This window comes from Anoplopoma fimbria, chromosome 14 (genome assembly GCF_027596085.1).
Source record: "Anoplopoma fimbria isolate UVic2021 breed Golden Eagle Sablefish chromosome 14, Afim_UVic_2022, whole genome shotgun sequence".
Classification (NCBI taxonomy): Eukaryota; Metazoa; Chordata; class Actinopteri; order Perciformes; family Anoplopomatidae; genus Anoplopoma; species Anoplopoma fimbria.
The window spans coordinates 11,579,585-11,599,001 of record NC_072462.1 but is presented as its reverse complement, the minus strand read 5'-3'; the positions used below and the strand labels follow the sequence as shown (position 1 = coordinate 11,599,001).

General features: G+C 42.2%; 1 protein-coding gene across 3 annotated transcripts in view; it reads right to left on the bottom strand.

Annotated features, from left to right (window-relative positions):
- LOC129102123 (WD repeat-containing protein 7) overlaps nt 1–19,417 on the bottom strand; it is a 111,711-nt gene that overhangs the window by 18,085 nt on the left and 74,209 nt on the right. For all 3 annotated transcript variants that reach the window (XM_054612109.1, XM_054612112.1, XM_054612110.1), the window contains 3 exons: nt 15,350–15,577; nt 6,996–7,182; nt 1,234–1,351 (listed from right to left, as the gene is read on the bottom strand). In XM_054612109.1, coding sequence (XP_054468084.1) covers nt 1,234–1,351; nt 6,996–7,182; nt 15,350–15,577 — 533 coding nt within the window. The remainder of the gene's footprint in view (nt 1–1,233; nt 1,352–6,995; nt 7,183–15,349; nt 15,578–19,417) is intronic.

Here is a 19,417-nt window from a genome sequence, read left to right as displayed (position 1 = left end):
TATGAACACATCACCCCGGTCCTATGCAACCTCCACTGGCTCCCGGTCAAATACAGGATAGACTTTAAAATATTACTCACCACCTACAAAGCCCTAAACAACCTGGCCCCTCCCTACCTTTCAGACCTCCTCCCCCTCCACGCCCCTACCCGTTGCCTCAGGTCCGCCGGCGCAAACACTCTGAAGACCATCAGGACCAAGTGCCGGACCTGGGGTGACAGGGCCTTCTCAGTTGCTGCACCCTCCCTCTGGAACGCCCTCCCCATCTACATCCGTCAGGCTCCCACCCTATCATCATTCAAACAAGCCCTCAAAACCCACCTCTTCAAACTCGCCTTCACCTGCTAACCCCTGCTCCCTTTCCCTCCCTACCCTCCACTACATGACTCATTCCGCACAGCTTCTCCAGTTTTTAAAAAAAATATATTTTTTGTTTTGTTTGCCCCTTTGTGTTCTTTTTTGTTTTGTTTGTCTTCGCCCTATGTAAAGCGTCTTTGGGTATCTAGAAAAGCACTATATAAAATTAAAGTATTATTATTATTATTATTATTATTATTATATAAGGGCCATTGTAGGTAAAAATAAATAAATTGAATGAGCTGGGGAAGTGTTATTCAGAGAAAAACTCAGAATTTTCTGAGATTAAAGTTGTACATTTATGAGAAAAACATTCTCTGTGATTATAAAGTCAGTAAATGTACCCAATATTATCTGAGTTTTAGTCACGTAAATTTGTAAATTTATATTTCAGAGAATGTCAGAAGTGTCAGAATATTAGCAACATCCCGAGGCTTTGTAATGAAACATTTTAAAAATGTAATTAAAATGACCCCAACACGCCATAGTAGATACCTGAGTTTGTTATCGATACCAATTTTCAATTCATAGTAATGAAACAAAACTGTTGTTTTTATTAACAAAGTTCTTGAATATAACATTTTCAGTTTTTCCAAGTCTGTCCTAAAACTAAAATTAAACTATTCCCCCGATTTATACTAGCCAGTAAGATACTCTTCAATGTGCTTCCAATCTAAGTGATGGAAAATAAATTCAATGGTATTTGTGTGCAAAAGGACGACCACAGTTTATCTGAAGTTAATGAGGCAAAACAAAAGAGGCAACTCTGTACTGAAAACACATGTTTTAGCAACACATCATACGTGAAAGAATGTGTTGGCTGAGGACTTTTTTGAAGCTGCTGTTTGTTTGGTCGTCTAAACAGTTCAGTCTCACCTCTCTTGCAATAGTAGTGATGAAGGCTGGCGGTCGAGCGGTAGCGATGAGAGAGAGGGCATGGCGGGCCGAGCGAGCGGAATCAGCCGGCGGGTTGAGGGGCAAACCCATGGTGATACTGTGGAACGATACAGATAGAGAAAGAGAGAGAGTGAGAGAGAGAGAATGAGAGAGAGAGGCAATAGTTTAATTTCATTCTTTATGCAAAATACAGTCAGAAACATGATTTTTTTTTTTAACATGTTTGAGCTTCAGAGATAAATCAATTAGTTAGGTGAAAAGGAACAAGTGTAGGCGATAGAGGTGTAGGTTTGGTTTGAGAAGATGGGGGACACAATTGTACCTGGGGCTTCAGATTAGAAAATAACTATTTAAACGCAATTCCACTGTTTATATATATTTCATATTTTAATCATCATGACACCCATTGGTTCATACTGATGACATAGGCTCACAAAAATATAGTTTCTTAAAAGGCTCAGTCATTTCTTTAAAAGAGGTAATTTACTTTTTACAGAGTAAAAAATTATTGAAACAACAATAATAATAACCCAATAATAATAGTCATTACTTTGCGAGTCACAAATGTGTGTTAAGTCTAGTATAGGTTCTCAGTCAAGTCTAAGTCCTACATTTTGTGTTTCAAGAAACATAATGCCATTTAAAACCAGTAGCAATACATTAACAGTGATGATAATAATATGAAGACTTTTTAGAATGTGCTTTTGTTTCTTTGAAATAAACCTTTTAATTCTAAGTTAAAACGGATCAGGTGTGCTTTAGTGTGTTCTCTGTCATTTCTGAGCTGCATTTCATCTTCAAGTATCGTCTGTTGTCTGAACTACTAACTGCACATTTCACTCCTCGCGCAATCTGGATTGAGTCACTGCACACTTTTTTCTCTAACATCATTTATACTCTGGTTTGGGGAAGTCACTGATAAATAGTGCATTTGTTTGGGATTATTTGCAGCAAAGGATTAATGCACATTTGGGTTTTAGTGGAGTTGATTTAGAGTTGACTGACACAAACAGAAAACTTACTATTATAATAAGAAGCAGATAAATTCACTGTTGGTTTTGGTCTTTTCATAGGATTTGTTGACAGAAAGAAAGAAACCATAGAGTATCACAAGCTTATCCTTTAAAGAGAGATCCTATAATGATGTAAAGAGGGAGAGACACATTTAAATGTACAATCTCACAGAGAGAGGAAGAAAATGAGATTAAACGGAGAGCGGAGAGCGGCGGGGAGATCGAGCCTTACTAATATATGGAGTGAAGAGATTAGCGGGCAGCTTATAATGTCAAGGCCGAGTCAATGGGAGCCATTCACCAGACGACGGCATAATGGACTCCCACAATGCAACAGGAATTAGACACACACACCCTAACAGCTGGCCGCACACACCCCTCTGAGTGTGTGTCCGTGTGTGTGTGTATGAGAGAGAGAGAGAGAGAGAGAGAGAGAGAGAGAGAGAGAGAGAGAAAGAGTGGGGGGCGAGCAAGGCCACCTTGTTAAAAAATGACTCTGGGGAGAGAGAGAGGGAGGGAGGGAGGGAGGGAGTGATGGGTGGACGGCCAGCCGAGCAGAACGATTCATCTCCTCTGATTACGGATCACAGCCACAGCACCTGTAATTAATACCGGTAATATATTGGCAATATATCAGCAATATTGAAATGTTTAATTTCATTTAGAGGGCCGGCTGTAATTGGAAGCAGTCAGGGTGTTGATATAAGGCGGCGGGAGGGCCGGGAGCTAATTGTACCCAGAACCACTGAGGTTAACGGCCAACGCTTAGAACATGTAATGAAGTAATCCGGATTATTATTACAGTTCGCAGGAGAACACAGAGACATGTGTCGATTCAATTAAATGGTCAGCAGCGAGGTCAGTCAAAGGTGGTGTTGTACTGGACCACATTATATCCAGAGGTGTTCATGTGGTGCAGAGCGGCATGAAGTAAAAGACAAAAATTAGGAATTTCCCAGGAAACTAAAACTGTGTCAAATAAAATACAGTGAACGGGATTACGAGATCAGTTTGAACAACTGAAACACACACACTCACAAGGTTCCGTGTGTGCGTGTGTGTGTGTGTGTGTGTGTGAACCCGGCAACATGACTGCATTCACAGCCAGTGTCGCGCTGACATTATCCAGTCAATACTGAGTCACACACTTACCCATGGCGAGGATTGGAAGTATTGATTTTTTTTTTGTGTGCGAGGGAGGAGTGAATAACCTCGATCACATGACCAGAGTCACTGCTGCAGGAAGCCCAGAGTGTGTGTGCGACTGACCGGCTGTTTACTGACAGATGGATTAAACTGGGTAACTGGATGGTTTGCTGGCTGACTGGCTAGTTTGTTAAAAAGTTTAGTGACAGGTTTGCTCACTTATTTACTGACTGGTTTGCTGGCTTGAATGTTGACACACTGCTAGTTGACTGACCAATTAAACAACTGGATCACTGACCGATTCACTGGCTGATTGACAGCAGCTCACAGACATGCTGCATTGATATTTATGAGTTTCTATTGCGGTTGCATTTCAAGCCGGGCCTGAGTGTAATCCAGTAAAAGGCCCAAACGCATAGACGCACGAATCGACACAAACTTTCTTTCTGAAAACTGACCCGTAGTTTTCGGATTATTGTTTTCCTGTGTGCTAACATCCTGTTGTGTTCATGAGAAAACAACGTGTACTTATCTCTGCATGACGCATACAGATTACCAAAACATTGGTTTACCTCTGGGCGACAAAGGCAATTTTTTAAAAACACAATGTAAAGAGATGTATTTATCCCCACATGTCAAAGACATACTTTATTCTCCGTCTCGCAGACAAAACATTAAAACACGTATTTATCACTGCAGTAGCGACAACATACACACGAGAGCCAGATTGATGTCAACAGGAGACCTTTAAATCCCAGTTCATTGAATTTATGAGGTCACACTCGATTGACAGATTTACTGATCGGAGTTAGAAGTTCCAAAAGTTTAACACAAGTTTTGTTGTTTGTTTCATTTCATTCTCTAGCCAGCTGCATGGAAATACACCCTATATAAGCGTGTTTGTGTGTGTGTGTGTGTGTGTGTGTGTGTGTTGTGATGCGCTAGTGCCATTTCCTTCAACAACAGCAGTATTTGGCCAGTGGACTGTTGGAGCAGTGCAGCTGGCAATGTATTCATTGTACGTAAGTAAGCATGTCAAATTTATTTACAGTCAGGTCCATAAATATTTGGACATTGACACAATTTTCATCACTTTGGCTCTGTACACAACCACAATGGATTTGAAATTACACAATCAAGATGTGCTTTGAGTGCAGACTTTCAGCTTTAATTTGCCCAGCGCCTCTCACCCTGGGCAACTCCGGAAAATGATAAAGTCCAGCCCCTCTCCAGGAGTTTGGTTCCAGAACCAGTGCTGTGCGTGGAGGTGAGCCCAACTATATCTAGTTGGTACCGCTCCACCTCCCGCTCCAACTCCCGCACCTTACTTCGGTGACATTCCATGTCCATAGAGCTAGTCTGCGATGCCGGGGGTCAGCACGCCCAGGTTCCCGTCCCAGCCTGCCGCCCGGCTCACATTGCACCCGACCCCACTGCCTATCCCTGCGGGTGGTGGGCCCACAGGGCAGCGGCTCAATATAGATTTTTCTTTTTTTTTGTGCCAAGGCCCGGCCACCAGACGCTCGCCGGCGAGCTCCCCTCCCAGGTCTGGCTCCAGGAGGGTGGTCCGGTTTCCCTTTTCCGGGCGAAGTGCCACAACTCATTATTGTCCATTGTCATGACTCCAGACTTGTTCTTATGTTTACCATTTTGTGCGAATCTGTACGCCTGAGTCTGTTCAACTTGTCTACACTTTCTATTCTACTAAAATGGATTGCGTTGTTTTCTCCTCTACACACACAGTGGCAGCAGACATATCTATACTAATTTAACCAGACTGACCCAGCTCGAGTTTCAGCCTTAATAGGATCAACTAATGTTGGCCAGTTAGATTTCAGCAGGGAGGAAGACACACACAGACACGCACACGCACACACACACACACACACACACACACACACACACACACACACACACACACACACACACACACACACACAGTCCTTTGTACCATACATGAGAGGATGCCACTGAATTACTTTCTCTGTGACCTTGGACCTTGGACACTCATACAGAATTCTACAACCTCACTATGACTGTGTGAAGGCAGCCATGACATTTAACCTCCTCTCTGCTGGTTGTTGCGTTGATTGTCAAGGATGTTTCCAGCATCTATGGTCTAAGATCATCACTGCCAATGTGTTAGTGTCTTAAACTTGCATTCTCTCTAATGGCCATCAGGGAGCGAATCCTCTGTTTGCAAAGGGAAGTCTGGTTGTATAGAAGTCTATGAGAAAATGACTTCTCACTTGATTTATTCCCTAACCTGTTTTGCCCAACGCGCTTTGCCAAGGCCTTTTTCAAGGCGGCTGCACAACTGAATCTGGACCTGACACCAACTTCTGACAGGGTCATCTATGAAAAATCAAACTGGGATATAAGTCACACGATCAGATAAATCAAACTAAAGTCTGCCTTCACACGGACATCTACTCGGTTGAATACAACAGAACACGTCTGAAAATCCTAAAGGTAAATTTAAGGAGTCGCCAGATAATTAAAAGGGATAATCTTTACCTTTTGTCCTTTTTTCGTGTGAAATGCTGGATACTTTTAACTTCTCGGGCCTCAATACAATAATCTGAGGAGCTCATCTGCCAGCATGTTAACGTATCTCAGCTGAGGAATGGTTAACTGGTCATTATAATCTAAAGGGCTCGTCCACTGAGGATCAGGAAATTGATTCACTAGTTAAGCTTTTTCTGGATGGACATTTTTATGTTGGGGAAAAAAAAGAAAGAAGGAAAACAACATGACACCATATGAACACAGACGGAGGCACATGCACACAGACGGAGGACTCGCATGTCGGAGCAACGCAGACATCGTTACATCATCATAATGTCCTGCAATCAGATTACAGCATGGCTGCCATAACTCAGTGTGTCGGCTCTATGATGCCTGAGTGTTTCCCTGTGTGTGTGTTCATATTTGTATCTATAAGCAGGCATTTTTCTGTACTCTGGAATCTGAGAGGGACGACTGACACACAAACAATGAATAAACCAGTCAGTTCCTGAACATAAACTATGGACACAGGACTGTTCTGAAAAACAGTGTCCTTATGGTATGTTCAGTGTATCAGTATCACTTGAATCAATATGTAAGCTCTGTTTTTATGTGCATGAGCTGTTTTTTTACAATTCTACAGGGACAGTTCACCCCAAAATCAAAAAAAATATATATTTCCTCTTACCTGTTGTGCTATTTATTGGTAAAGATTGGTTGGATGTTGGATTAGGATATATCGGCTGAAGAGATGTCTGCCTTTTCTCCAATAAAATGTGACTCAAACTCCCCGAAAAATACATTTGAAAAACTTAAAAACAATGTTTCTTTGCAGAAATCATGACCCAGTTAGTCAAGATAATCCACAGACCTTGTTGTGAGCAGTTTCATGAAGGAACTATTTTCTTTCAACCATAGTTTTCTAATTGTCTAACATTCATTTCCTCACGTCCTCATGTTTCCCTTATATATTTAGTCACAGTCTTCATCTATTTATTTCATAATATAAAATAGATGGTGTTTTGTGATTTATCAATAACAGCAACATTAGAGTTTGTGTGACCGGGGACTCACTTTGCCAGCTGCTTCTCGGCGTCAGCGCAGAGCTCCAGCAGCCCCATGAGCACCGCCGACACGTCCATGTACGGCTCCCACACGGTGAAGCCTCGGCCAATCAGGTCGATGGCGGTGCGGCGGATGGTGCTGTGGGGAGGCAGCTTGGGACTGGGGGGCTGCAGCAGCAGGAAGGTCAGCGCCTTACCTGCAAACGGAAGGAGCAGTGGAATCAGAGTGAAGAAGAATAGAGTCGGGGAGGGGGTTTATCTGAAAGGAGGTCGAAACCTCCAACAATGCTACGACACATTTTATGTGATTTAATTAGCTATCATTTCACACAATTCTCCAATCCCTTTGCTTCAGGAGTGCATGACAATAGGAAAAAAAGAGAATTAAACGACCTCGATGAAACCTCTTATTTCACATAGGCTTGGGTTACACTTGTCTTTTCGATGCAACGTCTGTCATCTGATCATGCCAGGACGCATTCACTGTCAGGACTGAATGCTCCGAGATCGGATCTTGCTCCCATTGGGATCCTGATCGGCCAGACCACATGCCGAAGTGGCCCACATTGGGGGTTCCTCTCCCGGGGAGAGCAAAGGAAAGAGAGGTTTGATCACAAAAGTTTCATTGAAAAGACGACTGTAACGACGTCCATTGTTGTGATCTGTGCTGAAATAGGACATTTAATCTACCCTTAGATTTAGTTAAACTAAAGGACAGAGTGCACATTCATCACTCACATCAATGTGAATGCACCAAAGTTAGCTAATTTGCATTCTCATTACTTGAAAGCATTTAAAACATTTACAGTCACAGCTCCACCCACCACAGCAATATGTAATTTCTATAAATAATTCATAAATTATTATGAACATAAAAAAAGCAATCCTAACGTTTCAAACAAGGTTTGGGTTGGAAAGATTCAACTATGATGCTTCACACACGCGCACACACGCAAGCACACGCACACACTGAAAGGATGCAGACAGCGAGCAGGATGGAGGTCGCTTCATAGCTGACCTGACATTTGAGCCAGTCTCTGTGGGGACAGGCTGACCATTAAGGCTGCTGAAAATATCCCCCATCCCTCAATAACACCCCCCCCCCACCCCCAACACACACACACACACACACACACACACACACACACACACACACACACACACACACACACACACACACACACACACACACACACACACACACACACACACACACACACACACACACACACACACGTATGAACCCCGCCCCCGGGTGTCTGTCTGTCTGTCTCTCTGCCTGTCTCACCCACTGAAGCTGGAGGTCTGGAGCAGATTCCACACAAAGTGCTTCAAAATTATAAAGTCAGAGGAAAATCAAGACGGAGAGGGGCAGAATAAACACCTTGTGTCTGGTTATGTAAATGTAAAGAAAAATACATGTGTATATACATTCAGTTATCATAAATAAACTGGTTCACTATTTATTAATTCAAAGTTCAGTGAAGTACGGGCAGACTGTTCTGGACTGTAACGATGAAGTTCATTGTATTGTCTCTTGAAATGTAAATAATATGAAGAAACATGTAACATAAAACAGATCATTTACTATAAGCCTTTATAATCCTGAGGTGGCTCTTAAGGTCCTCCAGTCTCCAGACACACACAGCTAATGTCATCATCTGGATCTCCTGGCATTTAATCATCAAACCGCCTTAAATGGCAACCCCCCCTTCCTTATTGGTTTAGATCTACAAACAGAGCCTACGAATGGGGCTATGAAAGATATAGCTGAAGGCTAACCGTGTTAGCATTGCTGGGCACGACTGTTATAATATATAGCAGCAGCAACAGATAGAGCGTTAACTGTGTTAGCATCGTTGTGCTATGTAGTTATGGGTGACATAGACTGTAGTAGATGGACGTCTGCGCTGACATTGTTAGCAGTTACGTTGTTGGCTAAGAGACAAAGAGTCAAACATGCAGAGCGGTGTGGTGTTGGTGTGTTGTGACTCGGTGATAAGGTGGTGAACTTTGACCCTCAGCTGGTGATTTACATGACGTGGGCAAACGCCAGCAAGGGTGGGAAAAAAATCAATCATGTTTTTGTTACATTCATCGATAGGCATACAAACAATGGATTATAAATATCAGAAGACATGTAGTGTTAGATGAACTTTGACCTCCAGTTAATGATTAGTGCAAATCATCGAGACCACCAACAGAAACTAATTCCTCTGAGTTATACTGTTCTTTTATGCTTTCTCTACCAAACTCTCTTCAAACATGCACTAGTTTGGTTCAGTTTCTTATCAAAAACCCTATTCAATTCAATTCAATATATTTTGTATAGCCCAAAATCACAAATTAAAAATTTGCCTCAGAGGGCTTTACAATCTGTACACATACAGATATGTTTGCAAACTTTGCTGGCCCCCTGATAAGAAATCAACTCAACATTAGTTTCAAATAAAGTGACAATCAATAAATCAAGCTGACTGTGTGGCAGGATGGGACGGGCTGGCGGTATAATTCGGGGGACGCAGGGCCAAAGGTCACCAGTCAGATTCAAACCCTTGACATTGATGATACGCGTGTACGTGCTTTTCCCACAGTGAACCTGCACCCCCACCCCCTCACTGGGCCTCAGAGGTTATGAGGTCAAAGTTCAACGCAGTGTGAAGTGACAGTGCCTGTGGGTGGGCAGGTGTGTGTGTGTGAGATGTGTGTGTGTCCGTTTATAATGAACCTGACAGAGGTTTAATCTCACAAAAATATTTGCATGTAAAAGCCTGTTTTTTAAATCCTGGACTTTTGAAGATTGAACAATCAGCGCTGTAATTGGTCGGATAGAGATTCCAATTTAAGTCCCCTACCCTCTAGTCAGTGAGCAGGAAGTGAGAGAGGTCCGGAACACTGGTCCATTTCTCAGGGTGGACATCTCTGTTTAAAAGGCAGGCTCGGACCCAAATGAAGCAATAGCTATTGACAAAACATCAGTTGGCCGTAATGAGCTGTTAGTTAGAGCAGTAAACATGTCACATAAACACTGAGAGGGGGTTTAGGGCAGGAGGAGAAGAAGGAGGAAGAGGGAGGTAGGAAGGAAGGAGGTAGGGTGGAATAAAGGAGTGAGGGAAGTAGAGAGTGTGAAATAGTGACAGATCGGCGATGTCTCAAGTTTACCAGGCCGAGTCGACCACTAACAGGCTTTCTACTTTCTCTCCTCCGCCGGCCCTGCTCCAACTTTCTCTCTCTCTCTTCCTTTGTTTGAGCTTAAATGAGAGGTGAAGGTAAATCAATGTGGGGGACTTGGTTAGTAGATGAGAGCCGGAGCCGACTCACTGCAGGGAAAGGAATAAAAAAATAAATAATAATAATACAAAAAGAGAAAGAATTAGAGCCAGTTTGAATGAAAGAAAAGAAATGCTGTGTTTTGTGAATATCTATATGATAAAAAATAATATCAAAAAATAAAAAAAGTAGTATCTGGTCCACAACAACTGCATACATTAACCATACCTGTGCTCACTCTATTACTAACCGGCAGCTAGCAGGCTAGCTTGTTCGGCTATACTGTCTAGCATGTTCCAGGCTAATTAGCAATGTTAGCGGTTAGATCGCCAGATGCTGCAGTTTGCCAACTAGCACTGCAAGTAGTCTGCATCAGCTAGCTTCCATGCTACCTATTTTGGGAGGGAACTCATGCATGACCTTTGCTATGCCCGTTTCTGGTGTGACCGGGCACCTAATCCTCACGTTTACCTAGCCAAAGTCCAAGATATGGCTAATACTGAGATCTTTAAAGGTTCTATATACGGGATTCCGACTATTAATGTAGCAGCTAACAACTATAAGCTATGTAAAGATATAGTAGAGTAATGTCTAGCTGAGCTGAGAATGAAGTCACTCTCGCTGTGTTTGTTGTGATCAGTGTTTTTCTGTGCTTTGTTTACAAAGCTGGGCCAACAGCACCAGCATTTTAGTGCATGTTTGTGCAAATGACCCTTGGGCCAGCTGATGGCCGCCACTTATTCTGTTCTTATCTGGCTGTTACAGTTTAGAAATACGCCACGACTGACGATGCTGAAGCGTTCGGTTTCACCTCAGGTATATAGTGTTAGCTATTTCAGCACTGTGGCCGTTGTTTTCACTGTTAGCGCCATGTTGAGAGCCATGCAGAGGCAACAGAAATGCTTTGAATACCTTATTCAGCAGCTTTAAGAAGTTATTAATCATTACCAAATGTATCCTGATAATCAAATGTAAACCTAAGATTAAGCTACAGTAACTTTAACTATGTGTCTAAAGTGTCCAACTTTGCTAATTTTTTTAATCAGATTTTATCTTACTACTTTAAAGCTGAAAATGTTGCTCACAAAATATTGATACTAACCCCCCAAAAAATACTGATTGCTACATTATAGAACCCATAATAAGTCAAACATTAATTTGCAACAAAAATTGTCCAAGCACCATTAATAAAAAACAAAATAAGTTTACAGCTACGACGTGAAAAATGTTAATCTTGAAGTAGCTTATTTGATTAATTAATTGATAACCATGAGGCACAAATTGTGAGAAAATTGAAGCCAAATTTCCAGACCATCAGCAAAACAAAATGCAAATTAATGCGTGTTTCCCTGCACTGCTGTTGCATGAACATTAGAAGAAGAGTGCATCAAGATCAGTTGGCAGTGCTAATTCTGCAGAGAGGTGGAGGGCGCAATGAGACAACGCAACTAAAAGAAAATAACTTTTAGTTTCCATCACCCACTTTGGCCCCTGTTAAATTTTCTATGATAGAAAAATAAAAACTAAATTTCCAATCTGCTCTCATGAATGTTTTAAAATGCCACTGTTCACGGCCAACGGGCCTCAGAGGGTACTCTGGGTATTTTGACATTTACTGTGAGCATTATTGTCCAGAGACGATACACAGATGTACAGTTTGTCTCTTTTATCCTGTCCATGGACATCCCACCTTCCCTCTGTCATCATCTATCCTTCCTTCCTCCCTCCCTTAAGCTCAATCTCCCCCTCCGTACATGCCCCCTCATCCCCCCACCCCTCGCCATATGAAAACATCAATCTATACTGTGCTGTATAGACTACTGTACCCTCCCTCTCTCTGGGTGGACAGCTCTCATTCATCACACGCACTGCGCCGTATGCCAACAACACCAATCCATCTTTCAATTTCATAACAGAGTGAGGAGAAGGGGGAGACGGGGGAGTGAAAAAAACAACAGACTGGAATGAGAGCTGGAGAAAGAACAAGAGCGAAAAGGAGAGGGGGATAAAAAGGACGAAGGGGCAGGAATGAAAGCAGCATTGCAAGAATAAAAATGTCCTCCACCGCATGCTTTTTACAGTCATCTGTAATCGTCTGATGGAGCTTTATATGAAGTAATAACACGTTTTATAGGGTTCAGCCTCTTTGTGGGGCCTCAACACCCTGGTAAAGAGGAGACCGGGGTGGATGAATGGGTCTACAAAGAGCCTGATTTTGACATGGGAGACGGTTGTTTGTTTCCCCATTTCCATTCCCCAAGGACGTATGGTCAAAATGACAAGTCTCGGGGCAAGCTGCGCAAGCCTCCTTCAGCTTTGCAAATAAACATGATCAATCTGTTGGCTCAGAGTCTGACTGAAAGTAAAAACAGAAAGTAAGAGCCTGAAACGGCCATTATGGCTAGCTGAATAGGGATCTGCATCCGGGTAATCTTCCTGGCTGACCTGACACTCTGCGGAAACAGTTTTTCGGCCTCAGTCGGCTGTGGAGAGCAGCAGCAGGACCACCAGTTTAAACAGGTAAAGTAAGTCCTCTTTCCATTTCGAATAGCTTCTTGTCTTTGTACTCTGGTTGCAATGAATGCAGTCCTCATTATATTCCACAGGATAATGTGTTTTTGCATTTAGCCATTGAACTTTCCTTGGAAGACAACTATAAAGCAAGAAACTCTGTATGGATGTGGGTCCTTTGTATATCTCAAGAACCGTTCAGCCGATCTTCTTAACAATTGCCGGGCGTGTTGCTGGGGACCCAAGGACGTGCAGTCTTGAAAGTGGCGCAATATGGACGCGGGAATTTTTTTTTTACTAGAAGACTGAGTTAAAACACTGTAAACCACTGATTGGTCAGAGAGACTCATCAGAAGCGGTGGATGGAATATGCTGCACAAACCCGTCATTTTTAAATAGGCATGCAACCGCCAATAGTGTCAATTTTTTGTAATGACTTGACCCAGATTTACTTAATATTAGCCTGCAAACCTATACAGTACACTGCAGCGTACACTTTGCAAAGTTGCCAATGAAAGGATTCAGCGAGTGGAAGATGATGATACAGCAGTTTCAAACACCGAACTTGAGCCAAATCATGCAGTGGAAATTAGGTATTAGTCTTGTTAACATGTTCTTTGATTTCTGGGTCAAATGAGAATTTTTCAAATATATTATATTTCATCTGGGCAAAGCTCTAGTGTGACTGCTTGATGTTAAGACAGCATTAAACAATGATGACTTTGAGAGGTTTGGTTTATTCTGTTGAAAATAAGTACCATCCAGGATCACATTGTACAAATGAAACCCAGCCAGAGGGGTAAGTGAAAGGTTTTAATAGGATGGAGCAAGCTCTACTCAAGGGGATCAATTAGATTTGGAGTTGTTCTCATCTGATGACATGGGATTGGGGTTTTCTATGTGGGTATGTGTATGTGTTTGTGTTTGTTTGTGTGTGTGTCCAAACAGGTGAGCTGACCACTGTGCACAGGGCCAACATCACGCTCCACAGTCTATCAGCGAGAGCACAGGCCCTGTCGCTGGGCGGATGGCCCCAGAGGCAACCAATCAGAGCTCAGGGGCAGCAGGCTGGAAGAGTGGCTCTGCTTAGTGCAGGTTTGATGCCCACCAAGGTCCAACGCTGCAGGCACAGCGTGGCACAGGATGGGCCCAGTGAGTGTGTGTGTGTGTGTGTGTGTGTGTGTGTGTGTGTGTGTGTGTGTGTGTGTGTGTGTGTGTGTGTGTGTGTCTGTGTGCGTGAGTGCCAAGCTCCTTAAGGTGTCAAGCTTGGTGGGTGAAAATCAATCCCATCTCTCTCCTCACCTCTAATCCAACACTGAAGTTTCTACTTTGACAGTTGTGCAGTTGTGGAGTTTGGAAAAAACATGATTCTGGACCGAAGGAGCATGGCTGAACATTTCAGTATCTGTCTGAAGGTGAGAGTACACTTATATGCACATGTACATAATATGAGATTAAGTCACAAACTCAAAGGCTGGTTGAGGGGTCAAGGGATCACCAAAGTTATTAGATTCAGTTGCTAGGGACCATGGATGCCTGGACCAAATTTCATGGCACTCCGTCCAACAGTTGAACTATTCTACCGAAAGTCCAAACTGTCAGCTTCATGGTGGTGCTGTGGGAAAGGTCAGGTGTTCAAAAAGTCAGTAGGAAATCTGGGGAACCATGAATGGCAACCATCCAACCGACTGACACTGCCATCCCAAGGTGGGTATAGGTACTTGATACCTTAAAGATAAATAACCAAGTACCAAGTAGTATTGAAATATCTCCAGTGAAATGATACCTGCATTAGATAATTTTTCTTACCAAAATTCAAATAAAATTGATATTTGTATGGTTTTGTTTGCAGGTAATCACCCAGAGCGTTCTTGATGGCCCACTGCCTTAGCAGCTACAACCCATATAGTCTGTGGTGTGGTGAAGCCAAGAGCTGTCATTTGACAGAGGTGGCCGTTCAGCGGGTCAAAATGCCTCCAAAACATTGGAAAGTATGGCTGTATTACAGGCCAATGGGGTCTGTTAAAAATAAAGTCGGTGGTGGCATTTCGTGAACTGAATGCTTTCTTTAAGATGAAATGAGTTACACTATCTGTATTGCTATCACTTCAAGGGTACTGGTATTGGTACTGCTATTGTACTTTTTGAAACGATAACCAGCCCCACACGCCACAATGCTAGTGTGGCTAAAAAAGAACAATGGGGAACACTTGCTTGACAAACCAAAATGTCCACGCCCTTATTACGGTCTGTGGAGAGGAGGCCATGCAAAGAGAGTCAGCGCTAAGAAACCAAACGTTGGACGAGAATGTTTCTCTGTTTCTGGCATTGTCAATAATGTATCTCCATTATTGCCAATTCCATACTTTGTCTGGTCCAAACTAGCTTAACTGTGTTAAACTGCAGTAAAGTCAAGTGACACAGAGACGACCAAATAACACCAGGAACAATCCAGGAACACACATAAAATGTTGCCCTGGTGCATGCTGGGAGGCTCTTCTACATGCCTACCTCAGGACACAAAATGCATATATTGATATCCAGAATGTAAAATGGCAATAAGTGTGTCATCTCTGTACATACACGTGTGTCTGGCCAGTGAGTAGTTGGATGACCCTCCGCTCGTCAGTCCGAAGCCCTCAGGCACCTGTCCGCCGGCTCGAGCCCGTGCCAAACCCTTTGAAGGTTCAATCTCAGCGCCGAACTCGGCCCCGATGACCCCCAGCAGCACGATGGCAGTTGCCTGTTTGCGACGCTCCTCGTATGAGTTGGAGATCTTCTTGGCGTTCGGCGGAAGGTTGGAGAGACAGCCTGGTAAAGAGAAAGAGAGATGTTAACACAGGCGTCTTGTGGCGGTTCCCGTTGATCCAGCAGTGTTCGACCTGGTCTCAAGACAGGGACTTCAATGATTAGTTTATTATTTTGTTAATAGTATTTATTACTTGGTTCCATACTTAAGTCGCATGGTGATCTCTCATGTCAAATGAGCAAACTTCCTTCACTCCATTCCATTCATTACTAAGTAAAAATTACCTTTTCAGATTAAAGGATTTAACATTTTTGTGCATTTCATAGTTTGTTAGTTTCAAATGGCATAAAAGTTAATTTTAGTTTGACCAAAGGATCTTAATTCAAGGTCTTGAAAGAATTTCCCTCCCAACATCCCAAATTTTGAGACCCCCTTTAAGCTTCTTCAACAGCCCAAAGCCCTTTCAGATCCCGATCAATGTGATAGTGGGTCCCAACGCAGACAATTAGCTCTTCTGATGCACCTAGCCAAATGTATTCAAAAATATGCACCCACATATACATTATCATTAAAAATGGAGTTTATATATAGAATTCTGAATATTTTTTTATCTCCCAAAAATCCTCATGACCACAGCAGCTCCACCTTATATGAATTTAATAAACTTTGATATTTAATTAAAAGCTTTAAATACATTATGTAAAAAAAAATCGAAACTATACTTTTGTTTGTGTTAAATCAAAAAACATATCAAACAAATGCAATATTTAGAAATCCCTACCAACTGCCTTTGCATTTGAAGCTGAGTATTATACAATATAATAAAATAGACTACAGTTCCTGTATAACGTGGTTATTTAAGGACCAGCTATGTATTTCCACCAATAAAAAGTCACAACGTTTAAATTTTCCTCATGTCTATAATGTGTCTCTTGTGTCATGAATGTAAAACCTAAAAAATAACTGCCAACAGCTCCATCTAATGTCCGTCACATGATAAGGAGACTTGATTTAAATGCAAAGCTGCAGGCCGTGAACACATATCTGACCTGTAAAATGCTGCTTTCAAGGCACTTTATTGCTTTTAGAGACTTATTAACTTTAGATAGGAACATTGAAGTTCATTATGAAAGGTCTGGAGATACTGTGGTCAGTTTATTTCCTTCCTCTGACACGTTTGAGAGATGTTTTAGCTGAATAGAGAGGGGGGGGACCCGTTTTCATCTCTTTCTTTTTCTTCCTTTTCATGGTGGTTAAAAAAAAAAAAACAGCAGGCCTGTGAGTCTCCAGTGAGCCGATAACAACTGAACAGGCACACTTCTATTGTCCTGGTATTAACCATTACTTACACACACAGACACACACGTGCAGGCACACGTCTTTGTCCCGCTGAAAGCCTTTAGTCACAGTGCACACACACACACACACACACACACACACACACACACACACACACACACACACACACACACACACACACACACACACACACACACACACACACACACACACACACACACACACACACACACACACACACACACACACACACGGTCATGTTCATAGACCTCTGGAAGGCTTTTGTACACGTGCAACTGGAAACCGTTTTGGTGTATGTGTGTGTGTGTGTGTGGGTGTGTCTGTCCATTGTGTTCACCAAGACGACCCCAAAATAACCTCTTTTGTGTGTGTACGCGTGTTACAGGGTCTACACAGTGGGGAACTGCTACAGCCCCGAGAGGAATACAAGAGTGTGTGTGTGTGTGTGACCAATAAGCGTGTGTGTGTTTCTGTGTGTGTCTGTATGAGTAACACAGTGGGAGATGAGAGCTCCTTACACCCCTTGGATCAAAGGCCCAATAAGGACTACATAAAATCTGTGTGTGCATGTAACCACACACACACACACACACACACACACACACACACACACACACACACACACACACACACACACACACACACACACACACACACACACACACACACACACACACACACACACACACACACACACACACACACACACACACGAATTTCTCTTTTTTATTTTCTCTCTCTCTCTCTGGATGAGTGAGCACAGCATTGTTATGGATTTGAATTGCAGGGGAACTAGCACTCGCACACAAACACACACGCACACACACCCCCTCACAGCGTCTGTGAGGAGTAAGGGGTTAGCAAGCACACTGGGTGTGATGAATAGAAAGAGGGAGTTAGTTGGTTACTGCTGTGTCTACTTCCTGTTGATCTTCACAGAGTTTTCGCTTCACATGTGTTGGATTTGTTAACGTCACATGATTCTCAATGGGGGGGGACCTGCTCAGGATAAAAGGACACTGTTAATCTTGACTGTTCAAGAAAAAAGGTGATACCAAAATTGCATTGTTTTGCAATTGTATAAACAAATGACAGTCTGTTCATATTGTGGTAAGTTCAAACATAGCTTTGTTTGAATGTAGTGGAATTACACAATAAAGTCATGGGCGGATGGGACAGCTATCTGATCTCAAAACAGCTGATTGTAAATGCATTCCAAATCTCAGATGCATTCTAGACAGATGTTAAATAGGTGTAAGTGGATCTGTCTCTCTAAGACACATACTTAATCTTTACTCCTTCCCGGTGGGACTGTATCTGTCTGTCCCTTGCAATTAAGAAGTTGAAGTGAGACTGAAATGAACAGTCCCTCTCCCTGTGTCATTAAAGTGTAAGGCTGTACCAAATGTCTTTTTTTACATTCATAGCCTCTATTGAGGTTTTTGAGTGAAACTTCAAATATCTGTTGTCAAATTGTATGACGTCATAACCCTAAATTAATTATAGAAAAAAAAAAGGTTTTGTATTTTTGGTTAAATAAATTAAATTTATGGTGTTGTTCGATTGCTGCTTGACTGCCCAATTAATACAGGTGGGTACCTCCCTCTGTATGCGGTGAACGAGAGAGCAGACTGTTTTTTGACCGCGGTGAAAATGTAGTTTTTGAAAGGCTAAACGCCAACAAGTATGGATTGAAGCTGAATATTTTGTAAGATAAAAACATGATGTGAACTTGGAATTGATTGCACCGATCGTTTTTCAATGTTGATGCTTTGACTTTTGGATAGAACAAGAAGAAATACACAAGTAATACCAGTGTACACACAATAAATAGACATGCAAAAAAAAAGAAAATTTTTTGAATATTGATTTAGAACTGGAATGTCAACGTGTCAGCAAATCTTCCAACTATTCGGTACAAAAAAGGCAGTAATAAAGCAGCTCCAGCCATTTTCAACCCATATGATCATAAAGAAGTTGCACCAAGCTGTTTATCTGATCCATGACCAGTTCAGATTCTGAATGATCTGATTTGTTAATTAAACTGCATAAATGTCTCTTATTACTGGTGTTTCTACAGGTTACCAAACAGATACAGGTGCATTTCTATGTTGGTAGTAATGCACCTAAAGCTGATGGAGATTAGAGAAAGTGTGACCTTAATTGGCATGAAGCAATGAATTACAAACAGATTTGTTGTGGCAGATGGAGAATTATATACGATGCAAAGAATAAATGAGTGTGTTAACATCGCATCTGTATTTCCTTGATGACATAAATTGAAATGGCCGTCCAACAATGCATTTTTTCCTGAGGCCAGCATACTTTGGGAGAAATTGCGTATTTACGCTATGCTAAAGATACCAACATCGTGACCAGGTTATGAGTGTCTATTTTGCGCTGAGCGCTGCACGTTTGGTGTTTTTGTCTGGTTCCCTTGATTCGATAACTTTTTACAAAGACGACCAGTCAAAGTGGAGGAGGGTCGGGACCAATAGCTGACCACAAAGACGCGATCAAAAGTGTTGTATTATGAGTATGTATGTCTCAGTGTGTATATCATTTTATTGATTTTATAGTTT